The sequence below is a fragment of the Pogoniulus pusillus genome, chromosome 8, assembly GCF_015220805.1.
Source record: "Pogoniulus pusillus isolate bPogPus1 chromosome 8, bPogPus1.pri, whole genome shotgun sequence".
Taxonomy (NCBI): domain Eukaryota; kingdom Metazoa; phylum Chordata; class Aves; order Piciformes; family Lybiidae; genus Pogoniulus; species Pogoniulus pusillus.
In genome coordinates this window covers 7,111,825-7,132,018 of record NC_087271.1, presented here as the reverse complement: position 1 = coordinate 7,132,018, position 20,194 = coordinate 7,111,825, and the positions used below count along the sequence as shown (strand labels likewise).

The 20,194-nt window shown below is 38.2% G+C and overlaps 1 protein-coding gene across 4 annotated transcripts in view; it reads left to right on the top strand.

Annotated features, from left to right (window-relative positions):
• Positions 1–20,194, top strand: part of CAMSAP2 (calmodulin regulated spectrin associated protein family member 2) — a 93,610-nt gene that overhangs the window by 1,187 nt on the left and 72,229 nt on the right. For all 4 annotated transcript variants that reach the window (XM_064147122.1, XM_064147120.1, XM_064147119.1 and 1 more), the window contains exon 2: positions 12,138–12,397. In XM_064147122.1, the coding sequence (XP_064003192.1) occupies positions 12,138–12,397 (260 nt within the window). The remainder of the gene's footprint in view (positions 1–12,137; positions 12,398–20,194) is intronic.

Sequence of the window (20,194 nt, the reverse complement as noted above, 5' to 3'; positions counted from 1 at the left end):
AGTTTCCATTAGCGAGTTATTGTTGTCTTCCAGAACTAGCACGATTTTATTTGAGAAATCGCACTCTGTAAATGATATTTTACTTCTCACCCGAGGCACCCTTCTAGGATGCGAGTAAACACTGGTGATTCGTGTTTGTTGTCTAGAAAACGTTCCTAACGCTGTTTTTTAAGAGCTGGGCTGAGGGCTGGCAATGGAACTGGATGTGCGCTGTGAGTTCTGACATGTGTGACAGTAGCCTGTGGCCATTTGGGTGCTTGAGCAGTAAGAACGGTTCAGGAGAAAGAATGTTTCAGGTTTTGGCCTGCACAATACAGAAGGCTCTCCTTGTCTCTGAGCCTAAATGGAGTTGATTGTAATGTCTCCGAAAGGCATCGCTACTCTGTCTTTGAAAACCTGGGCCTTGAGGAACGCCAGACCTGTTATTCTATGCCTGAAATCTTGTTTGGCCTGCAGGAAAACCAGGCCTGCAGAGGTCTTCTGAGAGAAGCGTTTTGAAAATTTACCATGCTGGGGTGGTGTTATTTTGTCATTATTGTTATCTTAATAGAGCTGTGGTGAATTGATTGCTTAATTTTCTGTAAATCAAAAATAAGGTGTTTCCTTGGCAGGTGAGTTAGGTCTTAAGAGTCACTATCTTTAACCCCATTCTTTGTAGAATAACAGGAAAAGGTTCCCCCTTCTGGAATTTTGCATGTTTTGCATTTGGGGCTGGAACGTTATTATGTATTCCTTTATAATGCCTCTGGGAACCATTCAGTGAGGTCCTTCCAAAAAGCTACTTTTTAAGTGGCTGAACCTAGCGAAATTTCAGTAAGGTGAGTAGTTAGTGACATACATAGAATCATAGAATCAACCAGGTTGGAAGAGACCTCCAAGATCATCCAGTCCAACCTAGCATCCAGCCCTAGCCAGTCAACTAGACCATGGCACTAAGTGAATGCTAATCACTTAAGAAAAAGAAAAAAGGTCAAAATATAAATATTTGTCAATAGATTCTGCTTAATTTACTTTGTGAAATCTGAGCAAGTATACAATTTTTTTATATGTGGTGTTATTAGCTAGACAGTCATGAGAGGTAAAATAGTAGTAGTGAACATTTTTGTAAGTACTTGATTGCTGTGGTCTTTACTCAAGAATTCCTGAGTATGTAGCTCCTGTGCAATTATATAATCCAGCATTCTAACCTGAAAGCCTTTTTCTGCTGGAATGGAAATTCTCAGCCTGTGATTGAAATGTCTTGGGGTTTATTGGTTGATTTTCTACTGGATGTGTAAAGCAACTTGCAGGGTACTTTGCTGTTAGTTTCTATAGAAAACGTGATCCAAACCAAATTTCTTTGCTCTCCAATGCTGTTGTTCTGTGATGCACAAATGAAACACGATTAGAGGAGTTAATAGCTCCATCTGCCCTCTAAATACTGCCATAATGTGACAGTAGGAAGAGAGGTAAACAGGCACATTTGTGTTTCAGATCTTGCAATTCTACTAGGTTACTATTGCTTAGTAGCCTCAAAGAAGAGTTTGTGACTGAAGTAGGGAAAAGCAGTATACAGGACTTGATCATCTGCAGTACAAATGCTTCCTTCATACTTGGAGCAAAACCCTGTCCTTCACCTTTTCCAAGAAGGAAGGAAGTTCGAGTCTGTTGAGTTATTTTAGTTCCTTGCTGTAGATCACAACCTCAGTCATGCTTTCTCTGTATTCCTATATGTGTCTGTACAAAGGATGAGTGTGTTTATGGATGATGCACTTCATTACTTTCTTTTTATTCCTGAAATGTTGGAAGTGGGCAGGGGAAGTAAAAGATTTTTTTTTCCACCCTCTCTGAAATAAATGTTGCCATTAATTTTGATTAATGAAAAGCATAAGTTGTTGCAATCATGTATCCACTGAAGAAATCTAAATATCCAATGGTCACAGCTTTCAGTGGGCATATTTCACATTCTTAAAAGCATGTTTTAATACAATTAAAATTGGGAGTACAGCTTGGCTTAGGTGATAGGAAGAGAATTCTCTCTTGATAAAAGACCTTTAAATATGTACTGTTCATTAACATTTAGTAGTGATTTTTGATGTGTGTTTGATATGTCCATAAAAATGGAGAGACCAGTTTTATATTGTTGTTGTGAGGCCCAGAGTGGAGTGGGGCCCACAACAGGCAAGGCAAAGTTGTCTTGTTAGTAAGGTGTTCTAAGAGAGTGAGCGTATAGTAGCAGTCACGTTGAAGGTGTTCTGTATGAAGAAGTTGTAAAGAAATAATAGTTGAAAACAGCATTCTTATTTAAGTGTTAAAGGAGCACAAGATTTTGTGACTTGACATTTTGCTGCGAGAAAGTGTATCAGTGTTAGGACAGGTCAGGTTAGATGTTTTGTAATAACAAAATGATTTTAAGCGATGAAATTCACAGCAACTGGAAAGGGGAGAAATTAACAAGTCTAAAGCATGAAAGTAGGAATCATTTCTTCTTAGAAATTGCATCTGCAAACACTGAATTTCAGCATTCAGCATGCTGGGAGCTGACTCTTGCAGTGTAGAAAAACTGCTTTCCAGAGGAGTGGTTGAACTGTATTAATATATATTTTGTCTTTACATTATAATGGGACCTACTTTGTAGGAAAAATTTTAAAAAGCTCTTGTTGCTCTGTAAGGAAGGTTATGTTACTCTCCATTCCTTTTATTTCAGAAACTACAGAAGAGAATTTAATTGTTTTGAAAAGGAAAGGTTTTTGATTTGTACTCCTCTACAGTCACAGAAAATGTGCCTGGAAAATTTGTTATCCTTCTTACAAACAGGTTGAGCTAAATATACATAATTCCTGGCAGATGTTTGTTTAGATGTTTGACTTCTGGAAACATGTAATTATAGAGATTCCATGGTACGTCTGCTAGTCAGTTTGAATCTTTATTTATCTCTACATGTTAGAACAGTATCATAATCTTGATGTCTTCTGCTAGACTGTAAACCCATTACTTATGCTAGTCCTGGTGACTGTGAGAATGGTGAGTACCTTACCTCTTAACAACTTCCACATAATAAAAAGTGTTTAATTTTGGTTATGCTGTTTAGACAGTAAAGTCTTTTTCTTCAACTTCATTTATCTAAGTCAAGCTTCTTTTTTTGGACTCTGTTTTGGTTTGGGAGTGTTTTTTGTTTCTTTTCCTCTGTGGTCTGTTTTGTATGAATTCTGTACTTAAATCTAGATCTAATGTTCCAGCTAAACTCTTACCAGTAGAGAGTAGATTTGAAAAATCACTACTTCTTTCCAACCTATAATACTCTAATTTCTTCACTAGAATATGATGTTTGTCATTTTTGCATCAGCCTAGAATTGTTGACTCATTTGCTCTGTGATTCACTGTAGCTCTGTATCTTTCTCTGCAGAACTGCTGCCTACTCAGTTGTTCCCATCTTGTAATTGTACAGTTGTAGGTTCCTGCTTTGCAGCTATACTTACATAACAGCATCCTATTTTCAAGCCACTTATTTTACTTATTAAAATCATCTTGCGTGATGATTTTTACTTCCAAATTGCTTTTCAATCCTTTTGTAGCTTGGAATTGCACCTCTAGAACCTCAGCTGTATGAATGAAGATACTAATTGTTGAACCTTGAGGTATGAGTTCTTCCCAATTGATAGGGGACCTTTGAGTACTCCTGGAAAATTGTTTTTCAAACAGCTTTGCATCCAATTAGCTAAGACTTCTCTGACATATAGGTTTCTCAGGAAATTATGGGAATGGTTTTTAAATCAGGTTGAAGCTGTTTTATCCATACAAGGTATTAATCCTGCTACAGTGGTGAATTTCACTGGTTTAGTATGAGGGTTTTGTTGTTGGTGTTTGTTGGTTTTGGTTTGGTTTAGTTTTTTTTGCACAGCTTTTAGTTTTCAGCTCATTCCTGTAAATCTAGGTGCTTGTCCTAAACATTGTTGCAAGTGTTTTCTGTAGTCAAAAGAGAGTAGTCCATCCACTTTTTAACATCAGATTTATCCTTCATAGGTGTCTGAAGTGATAGATTACAAATTGCATCATCTGTAACTGCATCTGAAACATTGCCCAAGAAATTTAAAAAATAGCTTTCTCCTGATGATTAATATTTTCAGGATTCATGTGCAGCCACTTGCTGCTGTTTGCACATGTTTCCAGTAGAACCATAAAGGAAGGAAATGAACGATGTGCATCTGACAGAAGCACTAAATACTCTTATCAGGTATGTTGGGTGTTTCAGGCTTGGACATCTTTTCATTCTTTTCCTAGCAGACCTGATTTCTTTTATTAGCAAAAGTTTGTACAAGAGTTCAGGAGTGTAAAAGAAAATGTTAGAGATTCTTGTTAGGAAATTGGGTTTAATACAGATTACTTTTAATCACTTCCTTAAAATAGTTGCTGGCAAATCAATACGTTAGTTACTCCAAATGAAATGATTTGATTGGACTAGTCATCTGCTGAGGTGATCTACCTAGAAGTTGATCATATCACTCCTTTCAGTTGAACACATTTAAACCATAGTTTGACTGTAGATCACTTTTAAACGGTAAATAAATTTGTGTGAGCTTCTGGATAGGTTATGTTTGGCAGAGTCAGCTGAGGTTGTAGACTGCGTGTGGATGGACGTATAGGAAGGTGAATTGCTAAGGTTAACAGTTGTCAGAATTCTTGCATGGTAGATCTGGGGTAGTTTATGATCTGTTCTTTCGAAGACTTCATGTCATTAAGCCTTATTCTGAGCCTACTGGTCTCTATAACTTAAGTGCCTGTCTGTAGAAGCCAAGCACTCACCTCTGTTGAGTGGTGAGGTTGAACAGATTTATTTGACCTGTACTTGATTGCTCTTTCAGATATTTTTACCATCGTTGCAGTTACTACTATGGATATTTTTTAGCTTCCTTTATCTCTCTCCATGATTTAGTGTAATCCATTGGGTTACTTTAGTGACTGCATGTTTACAGGTAGCTCTTATTTGATCTCCAGGAGTATTTATATGCTGCGAATCAGGAACTTAGTGTCTTTCAGATAGGAGATGTTATATAATTTCACTTCTGCAGCTAGCTGGTGGCTTTAATGAGCACAGGTGGATACAATTACACTCCTGAAAATAATGACTTCTGGGTACTTGCTTTGCTAAACCCAAGGCTCTGAGTGCTGATCATTCTGAAAAGTTGGGCTGGGGATGGAAAAACCTTCAAAAGGAAGTGTGTGTGTGGAGGAACTTTTTGTTTGTTTAGTTTTCCCATTTCCCCTTATTACTGGATCAGATAGTAGTAATAAACCTTGTGATGGACATGAAGTGTGGTGTTTTAAATCTATTTGCCTAATGTAAGAGTTGTATAGTCCTAGCTGTTCAGCTGTGTTCTTTCTGTTTTTGAGAGAAGCAGTATTAAGATATGAATCAATGAGTCAGACACCAAAGGAGATGTGTCAGCCTATATCTGTCTAGGTATGGTTGGCAAAAAGTTTTCTTTGACTTAATGAAGTCATATTATATTCAATAATTCAGTGTTCATATTAAACCTCTGAAAGTATTTTTGGTGCCACTCCATAGGCTACTTAAACCATATCTGGTTGTTAATAGTCAGAGTGTTAGCTGACTGAGATGGGATGATAACTATATACCATTATCTTTGTTTTTCATGTCTTGTCTTTCTTAAAGTACATTCTGAAGATGTTTGTGCTAATTGGCTCTTTTGTTGCCAGTATTAATTCTAAGTTATTCTTTTGTTTATCAGAACCTGGATCAATATGCAGGTGTTAGTAAAGTAGGTGCTAAACTTCCTCATTTTAATAGGAAATTTATAGAGGTTGAACTTTTAAATGTTTAAATTCTCGTGCCTAGACAGAAGTGCACCTATTGCCTGCTAGCCAAGAACAATGTCAGTGGCAGACTGATTGAAAAAAAAAGAAAAATGGTAAAAATTATTTTTTAATATTAACTGTCTCAATTTGCATCTTTCTCATTAAGTCTTATTTCATTGTTTTTTCCTTTTTTTCAGTAGTATCAGTTTGATCAGTTAGAATGAGAGTGCTCATCAGACTCCTTGAAGGTGTCTTCAAAATAAAAGAGCAAGTTTAAAGTATCTTCTGTTTCTACTGGGGCAGCTAAAGCAAAAATTAAAACATCAAAAGCAGAATAATAAGAATCACGCTTTACTGACCTGTTCTTGGACTCCTGACTTCATGCAAGATCCACTTTTGTGTGCCTAGATGGTGAATGTGGTACCAGAATTCTTGCCAGCAAGTGGGAGTCTGAATTAAGTAATAACTTAATGCTGTAACCTTACAGTGAAAACATACCTTTGCTGTCCTGCAGAATAAAGTAACGGAGTCCTTGAAGATTTGGCATAAGATCATCTACTGGCTTGCACTCCAAAGTAGTTAAAATGTATTAGGCAGTGTATTCATTAAATAATTCTGTATTACATCTCAACATTTTATACACAATTGTTTTTTCTTATTGTATTTGGTGACTGACTTCAGTAACCTGTAGAGATGGAAGTTCTTGAGGCTGAGACTTTATGTGGCCTGTATGACTCCCAAGAATGCTATATCCTTTACCTAGAAAGTTCGTGGTGAAATATTTCAACTTGTTTAGATTATCTTCAGGAAAATGAAACAAAGCAAACCACCACAACTGTCTTGACAAAGTTTTTGGACTTTCTTCATGCAAGCATTCACAAATCAGGAACTGTGAACTCTAGTAAACTTGAAGCATCTCACAAAATCACCGAATTGTCAGGTTTGGAGGGATCTCAAAGATCATCTAGTTTCAACTCCCCTGCTGTGGTCAGGGACATCTTGCACTAGGTCAGTAGTTGTGTAACTCAAAAGATTGTATTCATCTATGTGGAAGTCTGGAAATGTTACAAAAAAAACCAAAACCCAAACAAACCCCCCCCACACAAACCAAGTTTGCTTTGAAAGGTGTAGATTTTTCACAGTAATATATTTTTTCCAAAAGGAGCAATTCATATTTTGTCCAAGATCTAATTTGTACTTACTTGAGCAGAGAGTTTTTGAAGGTAAATTCAGGGGCAATAGCCATGAATTATTTTTACATGATTCCTTAAAGTGTCTGTTTAAATGGAAAGGGTTAGTTACAATGTTATCTCAAGGTGGAGAGAAATAATAAGCCCTTGTTTGCTTTAAAGCTTGAAATAAGTGGGGTTTTGTTTGCTCTTCTCTAAAGAGAGCATCTGCAGGACTTTTGAATCCATTATAAGATGTGGAAAGATGGCCTGAAGTTATTTTGAATACTGTGTTAAAGTTTGCCTGATACTTAATTTATTGTTACTGTTTTGGCCAGCAGTGTGCCCAGGTGGCCAAGAGAGCCAATGGCATCCTGGCCTGCATCAGGAACAGTGTGGCCAGTAGGACAAGGGAGGTTATTCTTCCCCTGTACTCGGCACTGGTCCGGCCACACCTTGAGTATTGTGTCCAGTTCTGGGCCCCTCAATTCAAGAGAGATGTTGAGATGCTGGAATGTGTCCAGAGAAGGGCAACAAAGCTGGTGAGAGGCCTGGAACACAAACTCTGTGAGGAGAGGCTGAGGGAGCTGGAGGTGTTTAGCCTGGAGAAGAGGAGGCTCAGGGGTGACCTCATTGCTGTCTACAACTACCTGAAGTGACATTGTAGCCAGGTGGGGGGTTGGCCTCTTCTGCCAGGCAACCAGCGATAGAACAAGGGGACAGAGTCTCAAGTTGTGCCAGGGGAAGTATAGGCTGGATGTTAGGAGGAAGTTCTTCCCAGAGAGAGTGATTGGCATTGGAATGGGCTGCTCAGGGAGGTGGTAGATTCACTGTCCCTGGAGGTGTTCAAGAAAAGCCTGGATGAGGCACTTAGTGCCATGGTCTAGTTGACTGGATAGGGCTGGGTGCTAGCTTGAACTGAACGATCTTGGCGATCTCTTCCAACCTGGTTGATTCTATGATTTCCTTTTTGTTCTTTTCCTTGTGTTGAACTTGAGTTTCCTTCATTTCTTCTTTTTACAGTTCAATATTTACAAAATTAAAAGTGTTAGAAATGTGATACTCTTTTGTTTTTTTGTTTTTTAAATTCAAGATAAGATTTCCAAAATTGAAACCTGTGGTCCTGTTGACAATTATAGGCAAAAAAAGGGGATGAAAGCTGTCTCTAAATACAAGTAGTTAAACCACTGACTTCAAATTGGAAGAGCTTCTTGGGGCCTTGTCCATTGCGGTTCTGGAAGCCCCTGTAGATGGTCATTTCACAGCTGGCTCCCCAGGCACGCTGTGCATGTGCTCTGCTGCTCCTGCTGTCGAGAGTTTTTGTTTTTACTTGCTTCCCGCTGAAATTTCCCCTGTGGCAGCTAGTGGCCACTGCCTTTTGTCAGTCAAGGTCAGTGTTTCTGAAACCAGCCCATTGGCTGGTGGAAGAATGCCTTTAGATTCTCCTGTCCCCTCTTTTCTTTGATCTCACCCATATTTCATGTGCTTAACTCCCTGAACTCAGTGTCCTCAATATGTATCTCTCTAACATAACTGCTGTATTTTGCCACAAATTTCAAGGTGAAATGGACCTTTATGGCAGTATGTGTGACAAAGTGTTTATTATAAATCTGCTCATTTACTTCAGAATTCAGTCATGAAAGACTCTTGTCAACTGGGGAAAAAAAAATGTTAACATGCACATACTGGGGATTAGTGTTGAGATCCTTCTATGCCTACCAGAGCCATTCAGCAGTCTCCAATCCTGCCAGAATTGTTATGAAAGGCTTTTAACCCTGTTAGTAGTTCTAGTAATCCGCTGAGAACTGGATGTAGCCTTGAAATGCCCTTCTACAGAGGCAAAGTATGCTGATCCTGGAATGGCTGTTCTTTTGAGATCAGTAACAAGAAGAGTTCCCTCTATCTAGCTGCTGTGCTTTTCTGTGGTTTTTGATTGGTTTTATTTGGGTTTTGTTTTGTTCTGAATTTTATTTATAACAAGAACACAGTTTCCTTTTTTTTTGTCAAGATCTATTTATTCTGATAGCAAACAGTTGGATAAATGTTATAAACAGGGGAAAAAATGCATGTGTTTGTCCACACAAAGGGAATTGATAGCATTTTGTGAAGCCTCTGATCTTGTTGCAGCAGGGGTTGCATATTTGTATGCTTTCACATGCTTTGTTTGTATAAATTCAGAAGGTCTGTAGTTGCAGTTTTTCTTCATTAACTTTCTGGTTGAATTTTTTATGAACACCAATGAGTTTTTATTCCAGATTTATTTCTGTGAAAACCCATGAAATAGGATAAATGGCTTGCATCTCATTTTTGTCTTCTGCTGTGTTTTTCAGAAGCAAAAATAGCCATTCTAAATAATTCTGTTTGCCTTTGTTAGTTACCATCTTGTTTGGTTGGTTTTGTTTGCTTGCTTGTTTTTTTTTCTTTACTAAACCTCAGTAGTGGATAACATTCTCTCAGAGTAAGTGCATTTATTGCATCATGTCACTTAAGGGTTTGTTTTGGTGATGTAGAAGATCAGAAATTATTCATTAGTATAGAATCAACCAGGTTGGAAGAGACCTCCAGGATCATCCAGTCCAACCTATCACCCAGCCCTATCCAGTCAACTAGTTGATTGGTTTGTTATTTCCCCTGTTTGGATTTGATTCTATGATTCTATTTCTCTTTTAGCATCAAACATTCAGATTTTGAGATCTTTCATTACCTTCAGTGAATCTAAACCAGAGACTGTCACTTCTAGATCCTTCTTCGAGGTATTTTTTTCACCTGGGAATGAGGCTTTTTTTAGGGCAGTTAAGAAATTACAAATTGCTTTAGCTCTTGCTCCTTGTTGCTCCTTGCCCCATCCAACTGCCTGTGCATTTCCAAAAAAGTGTGTGTTTGCTTCAGAAAAGGCAGAATCTGCTGCTGGCGACTTGTGAGGCATTTACTAACTTCTTTTCCCTAATTCTTCATAGCTTGAAGAAGTAGTATGAAGATGGTTAAAAGTTTGGAATTATAAAGTCATGATGAGCTCCTGGTACGAAAGTGGAGACAGATCGTGGGGGACTTCAGAAATAATAATGTGTGTAATACTTAAATAGACAACAGTGAGAAGAAAGAAGGACAGGTAGAATTGAAATACATGGAACTAGTGCCTAAGGAAGCAGGTACCTTCCAGCTTACAGAGTTCCTTAGTTAGTGTTTTGGGTTTTTTTTAATACTACTGGAGAATTAGTAAGTGAGACTGGGAGGTGGCAAGAGAAGACTACAATATCCCTGCCTGACATTGTAGATTTTTTTTGTTGGTAGTTTTATTGTTTTCTTGTGAAACAGGGATGTTGGGTGTTAGACTTGTATTTTAAAGGCAGTTTTTACTGACAGTGTATTTTGATCTGCAGAGCAGTCAAGATTCTAGCCATATTTAGGCTCCTGGTTTAAGCATATAATAAACTATACCTCCATTCTTGGTATTTTCAATGGCAAGTAAGAAGTTACATCTTACCATTCTTTACCATCCTTATGATATTTAAGAAAGTATATGGTAATATTTCTTTCCCTTTTTTCACTCTGTAATGCATATTTTCTCCTTCCCCAGCTAGAAGGCTGGTAGCCCTTTCTGCAAAGCCCATAATGGAAGTAGGTAAACTACTAGAGAATATGTATGAGGAAGAAGATAATCTGTCATTATCCTGTGATGGCATGTTCTGGTTTTTCTCTCTGCAGCTCCACCCTTACTGGGCTGTTTACTCCACCCTCTGCTTCAACCTTTCCTTAAGCATTTATTTATCTGAAGGCAAAGGCAATAGGAACCTGGAGTTGCATTCATTCTTTTGATGCACTTTTTTTTTTTCTTGTAGTAATTAAAAAGCTTTTCCATCTGGGCTCAGGAAAAGAATCACATGTTCTTTATCCCATAAAAGCTGTTGTCTTAGCTGATTTTTCAGCTCTTCAGAGTGAAATCCTTACACAGGGAAAATGAAGCATATTGCAGTGCTTATGTCTAGAAGTGTGAAACTATGTCAAATTATTTTCTAGTTCACTGGTGGTTTCATTCACTCTAGTACCATATTTAATTAATTTATAACTATTACTTTTGTGGTAAACAATTACAAATATAGTCTGCTTATATTTATGTTGTGTAAAGTATTTGGAATAAAGGATACCTTGTCTTGGAACACTAATTTGGGGGGTTAAAATATGGGTATAAGTTGCAGCACAAGAGGTTCCACCTCAACCCAAGAGGAAACTTCTTTACTGTAAGGATCACAGAGCACTGGAAGAGGCTCCCCAGAGAGGTTGTGGAGTCTCATTTTCTGGAGACTTTCAAGGCCTGTGTGGTTGTGTTCCTCTGTGATCTGTGCTAGATTGTGCGGCCCTGCTTTGGCAGGGGGGTTGGACTCGATCTCCTTGAGTCCCTTCCAACCCTTAATATCCTGTGATCAGGATGAACTTGACAAAAGCTTGTGTCGATTTGTGTGGGTGCTAAGCCAGCTCACTGGAAAAAAAAGTTGCAGTTTTAAGGGAATTCCTTAATACAAATAAGCAAATGAGAATGTAATATTCATGCATTTCCTTCTGCTTGTTTTCCATTGTCTTAATTTGGTGAAACATCCATGCATTTGTGCTTAACTGCTGGCCTCTGATCAATCTGTGATGCATGACCTTTCAAAGAGATGGTACAGTAATTAGATTTCTCTTGCATGTATAAAACCTTGGAGGCTATTGAGCAGAAATTTTTTTTCTCATCCTAGATGATGTTGTGCTAAAATAAGATGTTCCATTTCTATTTTGTTGTTGTGATAGAGACAGGGTTTTGTTGAAGGAGGTGTTGTTCTGCCTTTATATGTCTGACCTGTATGATGTTACACCAAAGGAAATGAGAATGCTTGGGGTGTGTATTTGGAGAAACCAAGGAATTTTTGAAGTAATAACACTTTAAACTGCAGCTTGGCTTTCTGTTGTGGCCTTGATAACTGTGAAGTTCTTTCTGAATTGTCCTTAAGTTTCTATTTATAGTTCCAGCATTACCTTTCATATGAGTTTTCCCCAGTGTTTCATATCATAATAACTGGTAAAGAATCTGGCCTTGAATATGCTTTCTTCTACATAATTGTGCATATTAAAAGTCCAACTAATGCTACCTATTTTTTTCTTATTGATTAATATTTTTATTTCTCTTGTCTTTTGTAGAAAATGTTCCAGAAGAACTAAGAGAACCATTTTACACAGACCAGTATGACCAGGAGCATATTAAACCACCTGTTGTTAACTTGCTGCTGTCTGCAGAACTCTACTGTCGTGCTGGGAGCCTTATTCTCAAGAGTGATGCTGCAAAACCACTTCTAGGTCATGATGCTGTTATACAAGCTCTGGCACAAAAAGGCCTTTATGTCACTGACCAAGAAAAGTTGGTGACTGAACGAGATCTTCACAAAAAACCGATTCAGATGGTGAGTGTTTACAGCTTGTACATCATGTTTCTCCTCGGTTTGTGTGTACTCCCAATAACTACCTGTCTGTCTTGTAAATATGCATCATTATGTTGAAGCATTTTTCTCAAGAGTTAAATGTGATTCACTGCTGTGAGGCTTATGATTATTTTGGGTTGTTTTTTCCGTCTCCTCATAGCCGTCAGGTGTATTTCCTCTGTACTAATGCTTGAAACACTTACTTCAGATGTTATGTCTTTAAATCCAGCAGTGACAATACCATCACTTGGATTTCAGTTTTACAGTACTGACTGTCTCTGTTGGAATTCAACCTAATAGCATTCTACAGTCACCAGTTATATATGAAGTCAATCTAAACCAGACAACAACGCTATATTCTTTCATGGAGACTTAATAACATGTCTTTGCTTTGTACAACTGCCAATTAAAACATCAGTTCAACAGATGAATGATTCTATTACTAAGCTCCTAAGTAATGAAAATTATTCCTTGTTTGGAGCTGGGTTATGAAAATTATCTGTAAAAAGAATAGCTATGTATGGTTGTTTTGTAAAATGACAGTAGTGGTAGTAAGATTCAACTATATTTAAACTGAAGCATTGAAAATTATTTTCACCTTTTTACTGTTTAACATATGATATAGACAGTAAGTATGAGACTGTCAAGGTTGAACTGACAGCTTCTTTTCTAATACAGAATTTGGGCTTGCTCATTTGAAACGGTGAGCAAATTTTATAGTGCCATTGGTGGAACTGCTGTTGCTACTATGAGTGTTTGTGACAATCTGGTCTTTTCACATTAGGCTACATCAGATGCAGTGAATAAAAATGTCTGAGAAAATGCTTCTCTGAAGTTTCTGTCATACAACAGCAGAATAGCTAGACTTGTAGTCTAGTTTTCCCAGGGTATTTTTTGGTTTGCATCTGCCCTCCGTAGCTGACTGACTGCTCTAAGTCCTTTTGATGCTTCTGTGATCAGAGTGACCTGTAGTGCAACTACAGCAGAGGTGTGTGAAAATTAATACAGCTGTATTTTTATCATCAGCTTATTGCAACTTGTGTTTACTAACATGTGAGAAGACTAATGAGTATTTGGCAGAATATGGCTAGAGAGTTTCTCTTATTTGGTCCCTTGGCATTGAGTGATAAGTTCCAGAGGCTTTACAGCCTCTGCAGAGGCTTTACAGCAGGTACAGCATCAAAGCTATCGATTTACTCCATACAGCATTGCCAAGAACAATTAAACATCTTGGTTTGCACAAATGATTTTTAGGAGTGGCCACAGCCAGTTACTGTTGTATAAAGACTTTTGGTGTTTTTTTAATGTGAAAATCCTCTCTAGCTTGTACAATGCTTAGTATCTGAAGATACAGGTTTTTCAACATTAGTAACACAACTAAGCAAGAAGTGTTTTCCTCACGATTAAGTTGTGATAACTGAAACTTTGCTCATCTCTTCTTTTGATCTTAATATCCTTTTCAAAAAGACCACCTCAGAGAATTAGTAGCATTTTAGTAAAAGATGCTATAGATGGCAAATAAGATGTACAGAATTGATAACAAAATTTGCAGGACACTCTCAACAGTCACAGGTGATTTTAGGAGTAAGTGTTGATGATATTCATAGAAGACAAAACATTTAAGAGATTAGGGAAAAAGAGCTCCTGGCTGTTCATATTCTTACAGAATTTAAGCCCATTCTTGTCTCTGAAGGAAGATGAGGTTACTGACTGGCATATATGAGCCAGTCAGTGATTTTCCCATTTACTATTTTTTTTGATCCCTTTCTAGAGTTGTAAGTTGAGAAAATGTCAGTATTTTTAGATTGGTTTACTGATCTCTGACTTGGTTATTAATGTTGCTTAAAATGCATTTCAGTAACAACTTGATATTTCCCCTGTGCTTGAATGGATGTCTGTCTTTCCTGTGTTGCTTGGGTATAGTCCAGCAGATAATTACTCAAGCATCAGTGTCATAACAGTGACATCCTCGGATAGTTTCTCTGTCCAGGTTGGTTGTCTGCACTCCAATATCAGATAAATGTACTGATGCTGCTGCGCTAGTTCAGAAGTGGCTGGGCTGTGACAATGCAGAGGGAATACTAGAGTGGGAACACAACTGGCTTAGGCAGAAAGGCAGCCTTGTCTAAAAGCATTGTAGCCAAAGAAATGCCTCTGAAACAGTAGTCTCACTTGGAAACCAATAATTTTAATTTGTTGTGCCATGCTTGTGTCTCTCTGAGATCCTAGCAGCAATGCTACATTTTAATTGGGAAATCTTTTCCCTTCTTAGACAATTAATAAAGTTGGCAGAGAGCTACAAATCTGTCTGTGGCAGTATTGACAGACTCTTAAAACTACCCCCTGGATGTCTTCCAGAACCCTTCCCTAGTGTTCCATATGTCGCAGTTTCTACAAGCCTTTCAAAGTAAGATGTGTCCTGTTTTAGCTCATGGAATGATTTTTCTTTTTTAATTACATGGGGAAAAAAAAGTTTGCATATGCAATTAACTCATCCATTCCTCCATCAGAACAGACTGTGTTAAGCTTATGTTCAATGTAATTTTGAGGAAGTGAATAGAAAACAGAATGGCAGCTTTTCTCTTTGCTAGTCTGTCTTTCCTGTGAGAAAGATGTTAGTGTTTGTTAAAGGACATTTACTGTTATCTGCTCAGCTTTAGCTGAAAAGGGGTGAAATAGGAAATTATGGACAGAGATTTGACTATGGACTGTTGTTTCACTTGTGCTTTATAGTGCATGCAGGTGCAGTCAACACACTTGGAAATCGTTGTGTCCTGTGTTTGTAGTGGTGATGCCTTGGTGATAAATTGTTGATTTGCTTCCTGGGAGAGTGTTTTGTATACCAGAATTGTCAAGTATTGGTCTTGTCCATTTCTTAGCTATAACTGGATGTTTTTCTAGGAAGCAGCAGTCTTTGAAAAGGCTGGCAAAATGGATGTGATTATGCACTGTGATCAGGATAGGTGGTGGTTTCCTTGTTGGTCATGACTGACTTGGCTGCATTAGCATCTAATGTGACAATCTGCAAATTCTTGTTTGTGTGTGTGTATGTTTTTAATATGAAAAGTAGTGTGCTGTCATACAAATTATTTATGTACTTAGTTACAAATTACCTTTTTCCTTGGTGTTTTCTTGGAGGAAGTCTGGCAGTAATTCTCTCTGCAAGGGTTTGTGAATCTGGGCTATAACTGAGGCATAATTTAGTGTGCCCATACTAGCTTTTCAGTAGTTGTCAGGACTGCACATTCAAGGCCAATCTCTCTATTTCTCCCAGATACTGCATTTTGGTTTGTGTTGTGGAGTTGGCTGAGGGAGCACAAACTCATGTTTCTTGTAGCAGCTGCACTGAAAGATGGGCTCTAAGATCACAGCTGCAGTACCTCACTCGCTTTGGGATGCTCATTTTGCAGGAGTAGAGTAGAGCTGGCTGAAGTGAATCCCATGAGGAGAGAGCAGAGGTGATTCCTGGGAGCTTTGCACCAGTTTTGCTGTTCTGTTGTGTGGTACTAACTGTTCAACTAGTCATTTTCCATGCAATGAATGTGATTAGAACAGGAATTAACGGTGCTGGTTTTGTGCCCACAGCCAGAACCTGGATCTCTTTCTGCGTAATACAGCAGACAAGAAGTGGTTAACTCATCCCACAGTCCAGATTTTTGGTATCTTTGACTGCATTCATGTGAAATGACAGTCTCTCATCAACAGAGTGTTTCTCCTTGATGAAGGACTCCAGTATCCCACTCAGTAAGCTTGCAGCTACATGCTGCAGCCACTGCATTGTCATGCTGTAGGATTCCTTTAACTCTGTAAAGCAAAAAAACACTTCATAGAACAAAGAAATAAGATGTGACTTCTGCCCTAAAGAATTTTTTTTTCTGGTTTTAGGCATGATGTAAGAAGTTTGCACAACTGTGCTACTGTGAATTACTTGTTAGATGAGGACACCTTAAAAGAATTTGCAGTTACTGGATTTGAGCCTATGGGTACCATAATCCGATAGCTAAACCACCAGACTATAGTATTAACTGACTTAGGATATTTAAATGTCCTGCATAGTAGTGTGTTTCACAGGAGATCAAAATAGTAAGCAAATTTAGTGCTGAAATGGACCCTGAGTTTAGTCTGTTACATCTAATGTGACACACAGAACCAATCAGCCGTGGTTTTGGGCTAGGATAACATTATCCTTTAGGTATTCCATAGTTTGCTCAATTTCTAGATTCATCTCTTCAAAGCCATTCCTTCTAAGGTTCTCACTTGCTTGAAAACAGTGATCCAGTGTTTTTGCAGCTCTTGTGTTGGATATAATATCACACTTAAGTTAGTGTTGTGCAGAGATGTTTGACACAGTGAGCACCTTCAAGCACAATCTGCCACTTTGTGCTTGGTCATGGTAACATCTCTCTTACCATTTAATTTGGCATTTAGTGTCCTATTGGCTTTGCATGCAGATTGTGTTAACTCTCAGTCTGGGAAATTTGGTTTACCTGCTGTTTGGTTTTAAATGTGTTTGTCTTGTGTGTAGATTTTTTTTTTCCCCCCTGTGTCATATAAACAGGAGCAGTGATTGGGGATGTGTTTACAGTATGTTTGTCTAGAATTTAGCAGGTGCTAAACAAATACAGGTTGTGTGTGAGTCATAATAGGGTTTGTATTATTTCTGTAGTTTCCTGGGACTGGAGTGTGTTATCTAGACCAGCTCCTGTCTGAAATTGAACTCCATGACTGATTATCTGCTACTAATGCCATTCTTTTGCACTGTAAATGATAAGCTTGGCTGCAGTCAAACTGTGCCACTTCTGTCTTTCTCTGAGCCAGCTGAGAGAAGCTGTGGATCAGACAAAACTGCACGATGAATCTGTTCTATGCTCAGACTTACTGATGAGTATCTTAGCCTTTGAACAGCTGAAATGAAAAATTGTAGTAAGGGACCATTATTTATTTGAAAGATCTGATGAGAAAAAAACAGACATTTATTTTAAGAGGCTCAATTTTGAAATATGTTTATCAATGACTGCAAATAAAGGTAAGAATGACCTTCCCTAAGAGAATGTAGATATCTGTATCAGAATTTTCATGAAGGCACAGATAAGCACAAGGTCCTCTACAACATACTCTGAGTTTTCATGGAATGCCTTCTGCTCAACTTGTGCATCAAGTGCAGCATCTAACGTGGAGGGTAGCAGAGCTGCTGACAACAAAGTTACGTCTGGAAAGAATACAAAGTAGGAATTCCTTGCTGGTCTTTCCCAGAAACCCTTGTGCTAAAAGTACTGATCCCACCCAAGTCCTTTTATGTTTGCAGATTTATGCTTTAGTTTTGATTTTCATTCTTGTAATGTCTTTTAAAAAAATCTTTTCTTCCTGCATTCTTACACTACAAAAACCTGTGCAGGGTTTTGATCTTTTTCAGGGTGCCAGCATTGTAGTTGACTTTTTGAACTTCCATTACTAAGAGTCTTCCCATGGAATATAACAAAAGCTGGTGGTTCTTCTTAACAGCTCCTGCAGAACTCATTCCAGTAGTACAGAGATGTTGAACAGACTCTGTTGCTTGTGTTGCATTGAAAGCAGGTCTTCAGAACTGTCATGAAGTCCCTCATCTATAGAGAGCTGACTTTACATTTGCCTTTGCACGATGAACGTAGTATGCAGTGTTCAAATACAGCACCACATTATCTCATGTTTGCTTTAATGTAGAATAGTCAGCTACATGCAATAGTTTACTAAAATGAGGTGTGGATATTGCAATACATCTAATCAAGGTACTTGGCACAATAAAAATACCAAACTGCTTCTACTGGAGTCATGACAGGAAATGAAGTGAATGTGAGATTCAAGAGAGAAGGTACTACTTCCCAGAGTCAAGTCTGAAGCCTTTCATGAGAAAATAAAGCAGTGCATCAGTACTGACGTCTGTCTAATTCATTTCCTTGCTAATTAATTGATATTCGTCTGCCTTGAGCAAACTAAAGTTTTGAACCAGAGTGCATCTGACAGCATCCATACTCAGTGTTCCTTATGCTGCTGTTATCCTGGGAAGGAGAGAAGGGGAAATAATTGAATAAAACTAACAAAAAACCCAAAGCAGTAACAGCAAAAACCCAACTGAAAAACAGACCTAAAAACCCCCACTCCTAAGGTCCAACAAGGAAAACCAGTTAAAGGAGGCATAAATGATGAAAGAAATATGGTATAAATTAAGATCTGTGAGGAATGCCAGGTACCATGCAGAAAGTGGTTTCTGAACAAGGTCAGGAAGTATTTTCATTAAGCTTCAAAGAAAGACTTTGTTAAACAGAGTTTAAAGAACACTTTTTTTCCTGTTTCAGCAGCACTGTTAAGTAGTGTGGTTCAGGTTTTGGCTGTTGGTTTGCTGCTGTGTACTTTCTTTGTGTCTCTTTAAATATGTGGAAAGGTTATTTAAGTAAGTGTTTAGAAATGATCTTCTATTAAGTCAAGTGTATTTTGGAGTAGGGTAACAACTATGCTGTTTAGGAAAAAGAAGAATCTATGAATTATTTTCCAGACTACCTAGAAGTTATTTCTTTGTTATTTAGCTTACTGAAATCACACTAAGAAAAATCTTTCTTTAATACTCTTCTGCTGGATAGGGGAAGGCTCAAAGTCTTGGATGGTTGTAGCAGGCAGTTACTTGGTTAAGAGCAGTGCTTTCTTCCTATTATGGGAAATAGTGAGCTACTTTTAGCAGGAGGTGTGGGTCTGTCATGTAAACATAAGGAGAGCTTCACTACCAGCTCTGTGTAGTACATACAGCAACAAGGGGATGAAACCACTCTGACTGCAGAAAGAATACAGTTTATACTCCCCATAATGCAGCAGCTGCTCCAATACAGTGCAAAAGAACACTGCTAATCTGCACTCATAAACCTGGCAATCTGCCTGCATTTATCTGCAAAGAGCATGCTCTGTCATCACACTGGATGTATCATAACACTAAAATCTTTGTTCTTAGAACTCTGTGGAATTTAACAGCATTATGGGGATTTAGTTTTTCCCCTTGAAGTCAAATTAACGAAATGTTGTAAGATCTCTTAGTATCTCTTTATTTTGTATTATATGCTTAGGTAAGTGCAGGAAATAGCAGTGCACCTCAGCCATCTATACAAACTGGTAGGTTTTCTATGAACTGTTAAGTTTATATGAACTAGCAGGAATTTTTGCTGCCTTTCAGAATTACACCTCCAAATTACTGAAAGGAAAATCCAACAGAGTTAGTCCTATGTAAATAAAACAATTTAAGACTTGTGTTAAAGCATTACATCTGATGTCTTGTTGAACTGTGTAAGCTTAAAATTGCCTGTAATAGTGCTCTTGAACAAATTGGTTGTCTGCTATAAATGTGGAAGATTTTCAGTTTTTCTCAATGCATCATAAGGCTATTAGGAAGGGCATCTCCCAGTATAATGTGTTTCTTTGCCTTCCCAAGCCATGAATCAGTGGATAAGTAGCAAAGAAAGAGGTCCTACAACATAATAATGGCGAAAAGCTATATTTATCACAGTTTATATAGTCATCTATAAGAATGAGAAGAGGAGGCTCAAGGGTGACCTCATTGCTGTCTACAACTACCTGAAGGGACATTGTAGCCAGGTGGGGGTTGGCCTCTTCTCCCAGGCAACCAGCAGTAGAACAAGGGGACACAGTCTCAAGTTGTGCCGGGGAAAGTATAGGCTGGATGTTAGGAGGAAGTTCTTCACAGAGAGAGTGACTGGCATTGGAATGGGCTGCCCAGGGAGGTGGTGGAGTCGCTGTCCC